This window comes from Rhinolophus sinicus, linkage group LG13 (genome assembly GCF_036562045.2).
Source record: "Rhinolophus sinicus isolate RSC01 linkage group LG13, ASM3656204v1, whole genome shotgun sequence".
NCBI classification, from domain to species: Eukaryota; Metazoa; Chordata; class Mammalia; order Chiroptera; family Rhinolophidae; genus Rhinolophus; species Rhinolophus sinicus.
In genome coordinates this window covers 37564150-37577572 of record NC_133762.1, presented here as the reverse complement: position 1 = coordinate 37577572, position 13423 = coordinate 37564150, and the positions used below count along the sequence as shown (strand labels likewise).

The 13423-nt window shown below is 50.0% G+C and overlaps 1 protein-coding gene across 3 annotated transcripts in view; it reads left to right on the top strand.

Annotated features, from left to right (window-relative positions):
- The window catches only part of CBFA2T2 (CBFA2/RUNX1 partner transcriptional co-repressor 2), a 130591-nt gene extending 121576 nt beyond the window's left edge, over positions 1 to 9015 (top strand). For 2 of the 3 annotated variants that reach the window (XM_019733980.2, XM_074317917.1), the window contains exons 10-11: positions 1 to 191; positions 4285 to 9015. In XM_019733980.2, the coding sequence (XP_019589539.1) occupies positions 1 to 191; positions 4285 to 4584 (491 nt within the window). In that variant the 3' untranslated portion in view covers positions 4585 to 9015. The remainder of the gene's footprint in view (positions 192 to 4284) is intronic. The other variant, XM_019733990.2, reaches the window with a different exon arrangement.
- The last annotated feature ends 4408 nt before the right edge of the window (positions 9016 to 13423 follow it).

The window sequence follows — 13423 nt, the reverse complement described above, 5'->3', positions numbered from 1 at the left end:
AAGAAGCTGTGAATAAGGTGAAAATTCAGGCCATGTCAGAAGTACAGAAAGCCGTTGCTGAAGCAGAGCAAAAAGCCTTTGAAGTGATTGCAACAGAGAGAGCCCGGATGGAGCAAACCATAGCGGACGTCAAACGGCAGGCCGCAGAGGATGCCTTTCTCGTCATAAATGAGCAGGAAGAGTCAACGGAGGTCAGAGCTCTGTTAGCGCTGGGGACTCGGGCTGGGGCAGCTGGAGTGACCCAATCCACCTTTCTTCTCAAGTGCTAGGCAGTGAGACACACCGTCCACTCTTGAACTAGACGGTTATAATTTGTATCCAGTACCAGAAGTTTTGATTCTCGGTTATATATATATTCTTATATATTGGTTTAAATTTTAAAAACTGACCCTAGAGACAGAGTTTGTGTAATTGTATGATAATGTCCACCACCATTGATTAGTGGCCTGTTTACCGTGTGCCAGCCACAGGGCTGAGTGTGTGTATTGTATTGTCTTTTGGATCCTCACCGTGACCTTGTGAGGGAGGTGTTGGATTCTGATTTGATAAATGAGGAAACTGTGATTTAGGGAATTTAACTGACAATCCCACAGTGCCGAAGCTAGGGTGCGGGGTAAGGAAATGCCGGCCCCTGCAGCACCCAGCCTGTCTGTAATGAATAGGTTCCTTTGTTACGGATTGAAGTGACACAGCTGGCAGACCTGCCCAGGTCTCTAAGACCCAGGGCCCAGTACTTGGTGATGCTTCGAAGAGAGACAGGATGCTCTTATACCATGGTAACATTCAGTTTCATCATTTTCCAGGTTTAAGATAAACGTTAAGTCCTAAACAAGCCTGTCTGTAAGTAGGTAGATCCCATCTCCCAGTTGAGAGACTAGCTATATTTGGGACATTCTCTTGAAGTTATAAAGAACTGGAGTATTTTCGTTGGTTTGCTTTTTTAAACAACAAAGTTTATTTTGTCAGTCTGTTTAAATGATTCTTTTCAAATATAGCAGTACCAAGCATGGTAATGTGGAGATGAAAATGTGTAAATATCATGAGACCATCACCAAGGATGTGGGGAAATTCCTTATTGTAGCCCTCCAACAAAGACGCTGAATTGTGAGGAAATAGTTCTTTTAATCCTCCCCTTTTCTTCCCTCCTACTTTGTTTTTGAGTAGTGGTATCTATTTCTGTTGTGTGTATTTAGTTTTATATCTCTAGCTGTCCATATCAATATCTGTATTTGACCATATGTATCTACTTTTATATCTATGTTTGTATTTAACTATATATCTTTCTCCAAAGAAGGAGTGTAACATTTTGGCTAAGACCATGAGTTCTGGATCTGGACTGCGTGGTTTAAATTCTAACTCTCCATCTCTAGGAATTTGCTTTTAAGGAGCTGTAATTTCAAACAGTGTACAAAGTGGCCTGCAGGTGAGGCTCACACCAGCATCCATCGCAGCAAACTTTCTTTCCCAAACAGGAGGGATAGCGGGGCCCTAAGCTGTGGGTGAGTTTGCATTGGACCAGGAAGGCGAGGGCTACTTCACCTCTGTTTCATCCAGAAAATTCTACTCGAAATCTAGCAGGGTATCCCTGGAGTTCTTGTTCATCCTGTGAGAGGTGGCTCGGTGTAACGGAAGGAGTCCAGGGTGGGAGGTTAGGAGCCCTGATTCCCAGTACCAGTTGCCCCTCACACTAGCACTGTACCCTATGGAGTCAGTGTATAGTGGGTGTGAGCAGCCCCTGGCCTGCTGGTCTCATAGTTTCTAGGAAGATATAATTCAATTGTGGTTGTGGACGTGTTTTTAAACTGCAATGCACTAAGTGCGCTGCACAGATGAAAAGGATTTTGTTATGTCTTAACAACGTACATTTGTAAGCTGTGGCAGCTCTTGCTTTTGGAGAACAGCCACCTCTTCTGAGGGCCAGACCCAAGCAGTCCCCCGTGTCATACCTCGGGTGGAGGGCTGACACGAGAGGTCGCCTCAGCTCCAGCACAAGGCACTCGTCCCGTCCCCATCCTGGCTTTCCTGGCAAACATAGTGGGCCAGCAGGTGATTGTAAGATGAGGAGTCATTTCTCTTTTAGGCCAGGTTTGCAATAAGGTCAGGGAGGTGTGGGATGGGTCCCAGGGATTTTGATAAGCCTGGATAGTTCTGATACAGGTGGTCCGTGGGCCATACTTGGAATAATAGTGGCATAAACTAATGGCCCATGCTTAACAAAGGAAATTCTGGAATCCCATTTCTGACTTCCCTGGCCAGTAACTCAGAAGGTTTATAACCTTCTCCCATTAACTACAAAGGACTGTTTGGCCAAGTGTGTTGCTCCAGCTTTGAGGAATGTTGATTTGAAAGGCGACTCCAGCAATAAACTTTTTTTGTCTTGTATCTTGGCAAAAAGCCTCATGGTTAAATCAGGGAAAAGTCACAGGGAAAGGGAATGCGACAGTGTCCTTTTCACCCTGGCTACTCTGACACTTACCACATCGTTCGTGCACGTCCGTTCCTGCCCCTGTGGGAGGCTATTTATCTTGTTTTATTGTATCTCATAAATCATGAAATAAGCTATTTTAAATAGAATGGCAGACAAGTACCAGTGGCTAAAGGCTCTGCCCCAGTTTGAGATGTTCTTACAGAGCTGGACAGCTCTCTGAACGGGGCTGAGCGGTCGGCCTGTGTCTCCACAGCAGCCCCATGTAGGCACCCACGGTGCTCTTCCCCACGAGCGGTGACATGGTGCCAAAGCATTGTTTGGACTCAGCCTGTCAGACTCCAAAGTATGAAATTCTCTGGAATGCAGTTTGCTGGGATATCTATAAATGGACCCTAAGAATTACTTCTGTTCCCTATTGTGGGCCTCTGATGTTAATGTTGTTAAGTTTGGGCCGTCCCGAGTGTGGGGCTCCTGAGGAGCTTGCTGTGGTAGAAGGGAGCCCACAGCCCTTTCTAATGTTCTTTGAAACCTGACTTGTCCGCTGAGTGTAGTGGAGTCACGTGGTCCGGGGTCCAGGCCTTCCAGAGCCAAGTCATCGTTTCAAAACCTTAGGCCAGTCCTTGCCCACTTGCCCTCAGTGTCCCGTCTGTACAATGCAAGAGGCGGGCCAGGTGGCCCAGACCCACTTGTTGTATTTTGTTTTTCCCTTGAGCAAGTGTCTTGATTTCATGGAGGCTGGTGTGGTCAGACCAGGCCCATGACCGGCTTCTGCCATCCTGGAAAACCTGGGGAGGCGGGAGCGGCTCAAGTCCTCCTGATGCCAAGAGAGCTTTGCCCCTTTCCAATAGCTTCACTTGGCCAGTGCCATGGGGCTTGCTCTTATAAGTGGGTTCTGGAGACCTCGGGTGCAGAACAAAAGCCATGCGTCACTACTGGAGTCATCACGGGAGCCTAGAGGAAGGAGAGTTCCAAGGGGCAGGGACAGGAGCTGCGCTGGTGGCTGCGTTCTTCACGCTGCTGCTCTTCTTCCTAGTTCACTGGGGGAAGTGTACCATCCAGCAACTGTTTCCGTTGCTTTCACGGCGGCTGCTTCCAGCTCTTACCATGCCTCACGTGGCCCATAACTTCCATGGTAGACAGTGCGTCCTCAAGCAGGGCACTACCCTCACCACGTGGTTTCTGCAGAACCCTAGCACTACCTGCCCTCCCTCTAGGAAAGTGCAGAGAGTAGTAAGAAAGCTCCCTGACCTAGGCCTTCCGGGCCCTGAGCTCTGAGCTCTTGTGGGGGTTCCCATAAACAAGCCAGAAGTAGCCTCACGATCCCCAGCCCCCCTATGACAAGGCAATCTCTGAAAGAGAATGGCCACAGAGAAAGCAGCACAGCCACCCACACTCTTGTTCAGCCATCCCAGTCTCTGGCTTTTTAAAAAGATATCGGTGTTATCAGTGAAAATAATCAAGATCCTTCTTCCATTGGAAGAGGCAAGAGAGAAAATGTCTAAACACACATGCATGTGTGGTCTTAGAATAGATAGCGATGGTGGGGGCACCATGGGACAGTTTGGTTTGCTCGTTGAGTCACTGCTTCCAGGGGAGGTGCAACTCGGCCTGCCCGTGATGGTGCTGGGCGTGTGTTTTCACATCCCCCTCGTCTTGCTGTCCCGACGGCGGAGTCGGTAGTTTTCCTGTTTTACTCAGGCAACTTGGAAAGCAGGGAACAGTAGAGGCAGGTATGTGCCGCTCCAAGGCCACACTCTCCCCATACAGGGCACCCCCTGTTCTACAGAGCAGGTGGCAGGTGATGACAAGCCTGCCCCACGAGATCCAAGCAAATAACTGATGCCTGTGTCTTGCAGAACTGCTGGAACTGTGGCCGCAAAGCCAGTGAGACGTGCAGCGGCTGCAACATTGCACGATACTGCGGATCTTTCTGTCAGCATAAGGACTGGGAGCGGCACCACCGCCTCTGTGGCCAGAACCTGCACGGCCAGAGTCCCCACGGCCAGAGCCGCCCACTGCTTCCTGGAGGAAGGGGCTCCGCAGCCAGGTCTGCCGACTGCAGTGTACCAAGCCCGGCCCTGGACAAGACCTCGGCCACCACCTCGCGCTCCTCAACACCTGCCTCTGTGACAGCCGTCGACACCAACGGACTCTGAGCCCCAGACTCACTTGCCCTGATGACCTCACAGCATGACAAAACGCTACTCCAGGGGCTGGCTGTTGGGTCATCAGCAAGAAGTGAAGGGGAGGCAGGAAGAGTGCAAGGCCAGCTGACACTGCTCCACAGCCTCTCCGGACACTTGCCCCGGTTTCCGTCTGTGTCCTTGGGGGAACGAGTGTGCCATTCTGTCTGCACACAGGCAGCTATCTGGAGCTGTCTGCTCCATGGCTTCCTGGTCTGTTCCTCTCCCAGCTGGAGCTGGCATGGCCAGCCCCTCTTCAGTGTCGACCACCAGCTCCCCTTCCTGCCCCTTGAGGCAGCAGACTGTCCAATGTGCCCAGCCAGGCTGGAGGCAGCTCACCCCAGGCACTGTCCCTTCTCCACTTCCTCCCGCGCCAGGGGCCTGGAGGCTGACCACAGGCCATGGAGGAGGTCCCCCCGACAGCTCCTTGAGCCCTATGTCCACCCTCAGCAGATGCCACTGATTGGCCCCCTGGGACTTGGGCAGGCAAGAAGTGGCACTCAGGACTCTCCTTGACCCTGCTGTTCAGACTTGTTAAGATTCTCAGAAGCCACGGGAAAGAAGTCACCATTTCAGTAAAAGTACCCACAATAATTAAAAATGAGTAAAACTTCTACCAAACTTCTACAGATCATTTTGGACAAGATTTTCCAAACTGGCTGGCTACTTTATAGTTTGGGACCCGTTTTTCTCTCTCTTATTTGATTTTTGCTCGTGCAGAAAATAGTTCCCAGCGCATGGATTGGTCTGAGGGAGAATGAGACTCGATTGTGGATAGTCTGTTCTCTCTGAGCATGTTGGCCAAACTAGTATCGTCAAGTTACTGAATGGATCACCTATTGGAAATGCAGAACCTTTTGTCACCGCTTGGCTGTTTGTACAGTCTTGTTCTGTGTCCTTTTATCTCAGACCGCGCGTGTCCAGATCACTGTGGATCTTCTTCCCGTGGTCTCTGTGTGGTGCCTAATAAGCCACAGTTGTCCCAGAGGATGTGACGTGATGTGACCAGGACTTGCCTCACCGGTCAGGGCTTGGTCATGTCTGAGCAGCCCTCCTGGACCTGAAAGAATTCTTCAGACCTCGTGGTTTCATGTCATACGTACTGTCCTTTTAGTATCAGGCACAAAGTCTCAGATTCCTTTCTCTTCTCTTGTTTGATACCTACCTTCTTTGAGCTAAGAAAAGTTTTGTGAAATGTGAGAACCATTTTGAGAGAGCCTGGCCGATTTTTCTTCCTGTCTTCAGGGACTTTTCCAGCTGCTTACCTGGCTTTCCAAACATGATGTCACCTAAACCCCCGTTAAAGTCTTAAAAACTGCCACACACATTTCCCCTGCCATTCGGGTTCCGTTGGGAGCCCCAGGACCCTGAACTGCCCAGTCTCCACCTCTGGACCTCCACCACCCTCTTGCCTCAAGGAGTCAGTTGGGGAGAGTTGGTTGACTTGCTCCTGCTGGTACTTGAAAGCTCCGCTTTAGATGGCCACCTTCTGTGCGCTGACAGGGTGGAGGAGACGCTCTCGGTCCCGTGAAGGAAAAGCGATCAGCATCGGTCGCATTGACCTTGCATTCGGTGTATCTTTAAGAACTGCTAGTCCCCGATTTACTTTTCCCAAGGATTTTCTATCTGAGAAAGGACCTCGGTACAAGGCATCTTTAAAATACCTCTGTTTCCATTGCATCAAGTATACCCAGAGAAGGAAAAACAGCATGATGCTACTTGATTGTGGAACTCCATAAGCTGCAACACTCGGTGGGGTGTCCTGACTTTAACCTGGATGAAATGAGCATCCCAGACAGGACTGGCCTGCATTTCCATAAGATGTGGGATGTCCCATAAGGAGGTCACGGAGCCTGTACATCGCTTACGGCAAGCGGGTGTCGCGTGGTGTCCACGGTGTGTCCTGAGCTCACTGTCTTCACCAGCAAGTCGGATGGATGCACACCTAGGCGGGTTCTTCAAATCCTCATTGGCCACAGCATAGCCAGGGTAGCTCACATTTTTCCTGGTGGGAATAAAGATCCAAGACCAACAAAATACTACTCATCAGGGCTCGATGTCAGTTTCTTAAGCTGAGGTTTAGGTTTAGCGGCTGTGGTTCCAATGACAGCTTAGGTTTCAGTTTTTGTAATGCTCTCCTACACTGCTTTGCTCATGTGCTATCCAGAGGCCACGTTGAAAACCTGGGCAGTGTTCCACACTGGAGTTCAGTTCCCATACCTTTTGCTGGGTTCATTTTGGTCAGTTTCACGTACAGGCTGCAAGCGCATCTGTCCAGGACTTCCTGTTTAGATAGGAAGAATCCCTTTCTCTAGCTCCCTCCTTCCTGAAATTCTCCAGCTCTCGGGTTGCGAGGAGGAGGGGCTGGGCGTGGGGTGGGGTGGGGTAAGGCGCTGCAGAGGAAGGGGGTGAGCCCAGGTTCCCCGCTTGGTTTCCTGCTGATCCCACCCCAGCTACCAGGTTGGGGGTGCAAGTTCAGGCTTCCCAGTTTAGTTGGATTTTAAATAATGTAATCAGGCTGCGTAGAGGACCCACCTTTATAGTTCGTACTTGGGAGGCTAAGACAAAGCGCTCAGAGTGGTGGTACTGAAGGTGCTGTCAGGGTGGTCACAGGCTCTTCCATGTTACCATAGAAACCAAAAGCAAATATGGAAGTGCCTGCCCAACCATCAGCATCGCCCACTGAGGGACACCGACAAGTGACAGGGTATCATTGTCCTCTGCCCCGTGAGGAATGGTTGCAGGAACCAGAAAACACCAAGAGTGGCCAATATGGGAGCCGTCGTTAAATGTTCCCTGTTCCGAACGATGCTTGAGGCAGTCTCCTCGTACTTCCGTCATCCTTGGGGCCCCCACTGCCTGCACCATATGTGAAAACTGACTGAACAAACTGCTTCATTCCACCTGCGCAAGGCATAGCCAGCCCACCTAATAAGGTGTGAGCACTCCGCTCTGGAGGGTCTTTCCAGCTCCGGGGATCGAGCGGCCCTGAGGTCACAGCAAGTACATCTTTTCCTGGACTGTGCTGAGTCATGAATGTCCCAATGGATCTGAGTTTAGAAACAGGACACATCTACCCAGCATGGGTCCATGTCTGGATGGGCTGCAGTGTGGCCTCTGCACACTGATGTCCTGGGCCCATCCAGGCCGCGTGGTCTACCAGGAGCTCCTCAACTCTTGCTGTCAACGTGGGCGTCTTTAGCTTCTAGACAGAAAATCTACACTTTACTTTGTATGGCCTTGTTCCAAAGTCAAATTGATCCCCAGTGCTGATACCTGCTTGCAAAGGGTGTAGACCTTGTTTTGGGTGGTTCCAGAAAATATCTCAGCAAGTAGATCCGAAGGTTCACCAACACAACTGGAATTGTGTGGTAGTGGGTTCTTCAGAACAGAAGCGTTAACAATGGCCGGGTGGTTGGTTGTCCTGGGAACTGTGGACGGGATTATGGATTGAATAAATCATTTAAATAGAACACATCTTGGAGGCTTTCTTGGGAACTAGTTTTCTAGACTCCCGGGTCATTAGACCAAGCCAACTTTCTTAGATTTTTTTTTTTTCTTTAGCTTTTTACAGACAACTGGGTGATGGCGTGTTTGAACCAAATGTTAGAAAAGCCGGAGGGACCTGGGCTGCTCCAGCATGGGCCCGACAGCCAGCTGTGAGAGGACTGCCCGGGGTGGGGCGGGGACCTGGGCCAGCTGCCGGACAGGGCCCTTCCAACTCTGGGGGTGTGAGTCTTACGAAACCAAAACGTTGACTGCCTGCCTCTGCCCACGTGCACTGACTTGCTCATTTCCAAAGATGAGGGTGCAGGCGACCTTTTCCATCAAGAGCCAGGAGAAGGTTAGGGGGTCTGAGGGTGGGCCTTGCATCCCTCCTCCTCACAGCCCCACAGATGGCGCTTTCCCTGCTACCCCATCTGGTCAGGCCCACAACTGCCCAGTGTACACTCCCTGATGCTTATACCAAATAGGGCATGTGCGGCTGGCGGCTGGCAGGGACGGCCGTCCCTGCGTTGGAGTTGGCAGAGAAGCAGCAATAAACATTAGGTGAATGGTGGAAAGTGCTGTTTGGCCAAGAGGCCTTCGGTCCAATGGCACAGCTTTCCAAGTTCTTGATGAGGCTACAAAAGCTCCATTTATAAAAGAAAGCCAATAATGTAAATAAGTCAAAAACTAAGCCTCCAAGCGTGGTTTTTAAAGGGGGATGATGATGTGAAACCACCCACAGGATGCGGTAGTCTGATTTTTCTGTGCGTTGTCATTTCTTTGATAGCAACTTTTGTTACTTAACTCTGTGCATAACTTATTTAATGTACTGTATAAATGAACCAAAACTGTTGAATATGTATTTAGTTTGTTCTACTTAGTCAATAAAAAGGCTATATTCCTTTTTTGACTCAAGCTGGAGTGCGACTGGGAGGGAAGGTGGTATGTACACTGTGAGGCAGCCTGCAGCCGGGTTCCTGTGTCCTCCCCTCCTTCTTCCCCAATCTTTGGGGCGGGGGGCGGGGGAGAGACCGCCAGTGGTCTTTGCTATGGCTTAAAGAACACCTGGGGAAACGAAAGCAGGAGGTACTGCTAAGGAGAAGGTTCCAGCTGCCAGGCCTCTGGGAGCCCACTGAGGGGCCTGAGCTGACCAGGCTGGTTGCTCATGCCTCTGACACTGCCTGCCCACCCAGTGGGCCCACAGTCAAGTGCCAACAACAGCTTACAGACACTCCCATTGCTTGTTAGCTTTTCACCGTTAAGTGATTTAATAAGGAAAATACAACCACAGAAAGTGTGAAAAATAGGGTGGTGAACTTGTAGGTTCTTTTTCTAATAACTTTTTTCTAATAACACGTATTTCCTTAAAATTTTTAAACATACCTGGACTTGTGAATATTTACTCATGTTCTTTTTCAACTGGTGTTAAAACAGAAAAGTTCACTATTGCCTACACATGTATTTGCTTAATCGTTGTAAGATTTCATCGAGGCCATAATTCTCTGAGGGCTTCCCCTCCTGTGGGGCAGTTGGGTTGCTTTCACATTTTCCCTTCCAGCTGAACTGAACATCTTCCTCCACTTGCTTTATTTATTTGGAGTAATATTCCGAAGCGGGCTTTCTAGAACTGACCGTTTCATGGATCCTTGAAGCATATATTCAGACTGTTTTCCCCAAAAGCCCACCAGCTCGCTGTGCCTCCCACAGCCCTGCGGCGTACCTTCCACGGCCCTGAGGTGGTCTAACCAGCTGTGACATGACACAGATGGGTGCAGGCACACCTGTGCCCAACTGTGTATGTCGAGTCTTGAGCTGTCAGTCCAGTTTCCTAGCTGTTGACCTGAGTGAGGCCTGACTTCCGAGGGCTCTGGCCCCAGCCTCACCCCTGGCACCTGAATACCCATTTCTGGCCTCAGCCCTAGACCTCGAAGCAGCCTCGCCCGAGAGGCTTGTTGGCACCCTCAGCTTCACAGGCCCTCAAAATGCAAAGGGAGGAGAGTAGCTACTAGATCTCGGTAGGGAGAAGGCCTGCGCTTGGCCTTGGCCCCAGAGGGCAAGGTGAGGGCTTAGCTGTAGCTCTTTCACACACATGGTGCCAACTGCCATTCTTTTCCACAGCTGCCCAGTGCTGTACAACTCCACTGCTTTGAACAATTACAGGATCTTAGCCTTGTGACGGTCAGCCTAGCACAAAATGCATGTTTGGTAGACAAGTCAGCAACCCACAGTCTGCCTTAGCTCTGGGAAAAAAAGACCGCAGCAACGCAAGTGGTAATATAGTAAAATACTGTGTTAAATTTCTATAGGAGTGGCAGACTGGGAAATTTGCCGTTACCATAAAACACCCAAATGCCGGATAAATTGTAATGAAGGTACTTGTAACTGCACTGCTGAGGTCACAGAAGAGAAAGTGTAGGAAATCCCTAAGGGCCAGAATAATAGAGTCAATTGAAACCACAGAGGAAGTTGAATACAAAAGAGGAAATCTATGCTTCGGGAGCAAAAGAAATTCCAGGAAGTCAGTTTGAGGGATTTGCTGCCTCTAGGGGAACCTGAGACTAGGCTTTGAGCCTGTACAAGATGGAGAGACAAAACCGGGACCTCTCCGTGAAGGCAGGTCACTCTGATTTTGGCCTCAAAGGGAACCAAGCAGAAAACCTCTCTCTCTCTCTCTCTGCCACTGCTTAAAGAAAAAAATCTGACCAGAGACTGTCCTCTCCCGTCTGCTCTCTCCTGGGGCTGAGGTTCAGATTTGCATCCCTCCCGAGGTCAAAAATTACCTGGTCTGAGAATTTAAGATGGTTGGTTCTAGGCTTGTAGTATCTCCTGGTTCTGATGGAAGCAAAACTGCAAATTCTCTAGAGCAAAATATCAATAATATTACATCTCAACCAATTATAAACTGTCCAAAAAAATTACTAAACAGCTGAGAAAATGAGCCACTATAGGAAGTCTGCAGGAGCAATAAACAATTAGACCCCTGCGCTTCAGATACTATTATCAGATACAGAATATAAAATAGCCTCCAGGGTTAAAAAAAATGAGCAAAAAACACGAGTCTAAAAATGAGTAGGCAGACAGCCCTCCCCAGGCCATATTCTGGGAGGGAGAAAGCAATAATCAAACTGTTAAAAAGCAAAAATAGGCAGATTTGAAAATAGAATTCTGGGAACAGCAATCATTGAAATAAGTACTCAGAGCACTATTGAGCAGCGGATTCGATGAATCTGAAAATGAGTGGAGCATTACTATATGGTTGTCATAGACAAAGAGGTGGGAAATAGGTTATTTTTGGGAGGGGAAAGCGCTTTCAAATTTTACCAAGCATAGATGGAGTCAAGGAGCCTATTGACTCATGTTTATCAATATAAAGGGAAATAACTGGCTTGAGATGATGATACAATCTCAGAATGAGCAAACATGCATCGATCTAAACCCATCTTGCCCAGCTGTGCTTGTTTGTAACTGCTCGAATTTCAGAGTGGTCAGTTAGATGTATCCCTTCCTCAGCGGTCCTCCCTTTCCAGGGCTGGGAAAACCAACAACAAACCGCCCCGCCCCATTCCCCAGCACGGCTTCATTGCCTAGTGTCGCGCGCCCTCTTGTGGACAGAGCTAGACTTGCTCCCTCGGCCGCCTCCATCCACAAGCCAGATTCCTATCCAGGGCGCACACTCCAGCACACTTTTGCCCTCCCCTTTGTACCAACCTTTTCTGCCCAAGACTCCATCTACCGTTCTCTGGGTGCCTCCTAGGAAGTTCCAGAAATGATCAGGCTTTGGCCCCACCACCACCTACCTTCCCAGGGCTGGGCCCTGGAGAGCCCATACCAGAACCACCCTCCATCCCCTGCTGTATTCCCATGGTTTTTCCTTGCTACCCCATCTGCCATCCTGCAGCCCCAGGGCTTGGTACCTCTCCTTCCTTTGTTATAGTTGCCACTGCCCTCCAAGTCCTGAGCTGGTTTCCATTACCAGATGATACCCGAGATCTCCCCCAGCACTGTTCACACTTGACAGCAAATACCTATTGGTGCCAGAGAATAATAGCTCCAGCTGTGTGGCCCAGAGAAGGTACTTACTCACTGAGCTTGTTTCTTCATCTGTAAATTGGAGGTGCTGATGGTGCCAGTACCCCTGAGGGGCTGTGATCACATGGCAGTCACCCTAGCACAGGGCCTAGCTCCCAGGAAGCCCCTATAAACAGAGGCTGCTTCTCTCTGCCAATATGTGATTTCCCTGAGGATTCACCTTTGTTCCAGCTTCCTGCCTGGAGCCTCGTGTCTTATTCAAGTAGTATTTGTCTTGAGAATGACTTCGTGAAGGCCTCCCTAATTCTCCTTCCCTTTGTGTGTGAAGGGCACTCGTTTCTCATTGAGAGCTTGTCGTGCAGGGAGGCCTGCGGGGTCTCTGGTCCCGCTCCCCACACAAGAACGCAGGATATGGCGAGGCCAAAAAGGAACACCCACGGAGCCATAGATGGGGGAGTCATACCACTATATTCTCACTGGCAGCATCCGCCTCTGCAATCCGCTCTTGCTAGCTCAGCCACCATCTTCTTGCTAGCCCCCATTTGCTGTTAGCGTAGCCACAGCAGTTATATTGGTGCCCAACGGCTCACTGGTTACAGCTGACGGCCAACTCGCCTCAGCTGATGGCCATCTAATCATAGTTGATGGCCATTTACTACCTGAGCCAGCACCTTTCCACGTGAGGCCGAGAGCCTGGAAACTGCTTTCTGGGGCTCTGTCCCCACAGAGCTGGAGGCTAATGGCAGCCACCTAGGTTGTTGCTGTCTCTCTAGCACCTGGCCTGGCACTGGGCCAGTCCCCAGGACAGGTTTGAATGTGTGCAGGTGAGTCACCAGCACAGGTGGGAGGAAGGTGAGGGCAGGTGCATGGAGTGGGTGCGAGCGTGGGGAGCGGCAGCTGGCGGAAGCTCTCCCAGCTTTGGTACTCTGCCTACCCTTGACCTGGGTACTGTCACCTTCCCGGGACGTTTCACCATCCCCAGCATCTGCCACAAAGCAAGTGCCCAGTGGCTCTTGAAATGAGCTGAAGAGCCACCAAGAGCAGAGTATTGAGTGCAAGGATTGGGAAAGGTGACCCAGACCTGATGGATTTGACCCACTACTTAACAGGCTAAGGGGGCATTTCTGTAGTGAGCCGGGGGTGGCAATGGGAAGTTTTCCATTTTTGAGAGTTTGCTCTTGCTGTTTTTACGGAAGAAGCAGAAGGAATTAGAGCACAAGACAGAAAACACAATTATTTCTTCCTGGGTGGACTTCTTTAACGACGACACTGAAACCTCCTCGAGCCCTCCCAG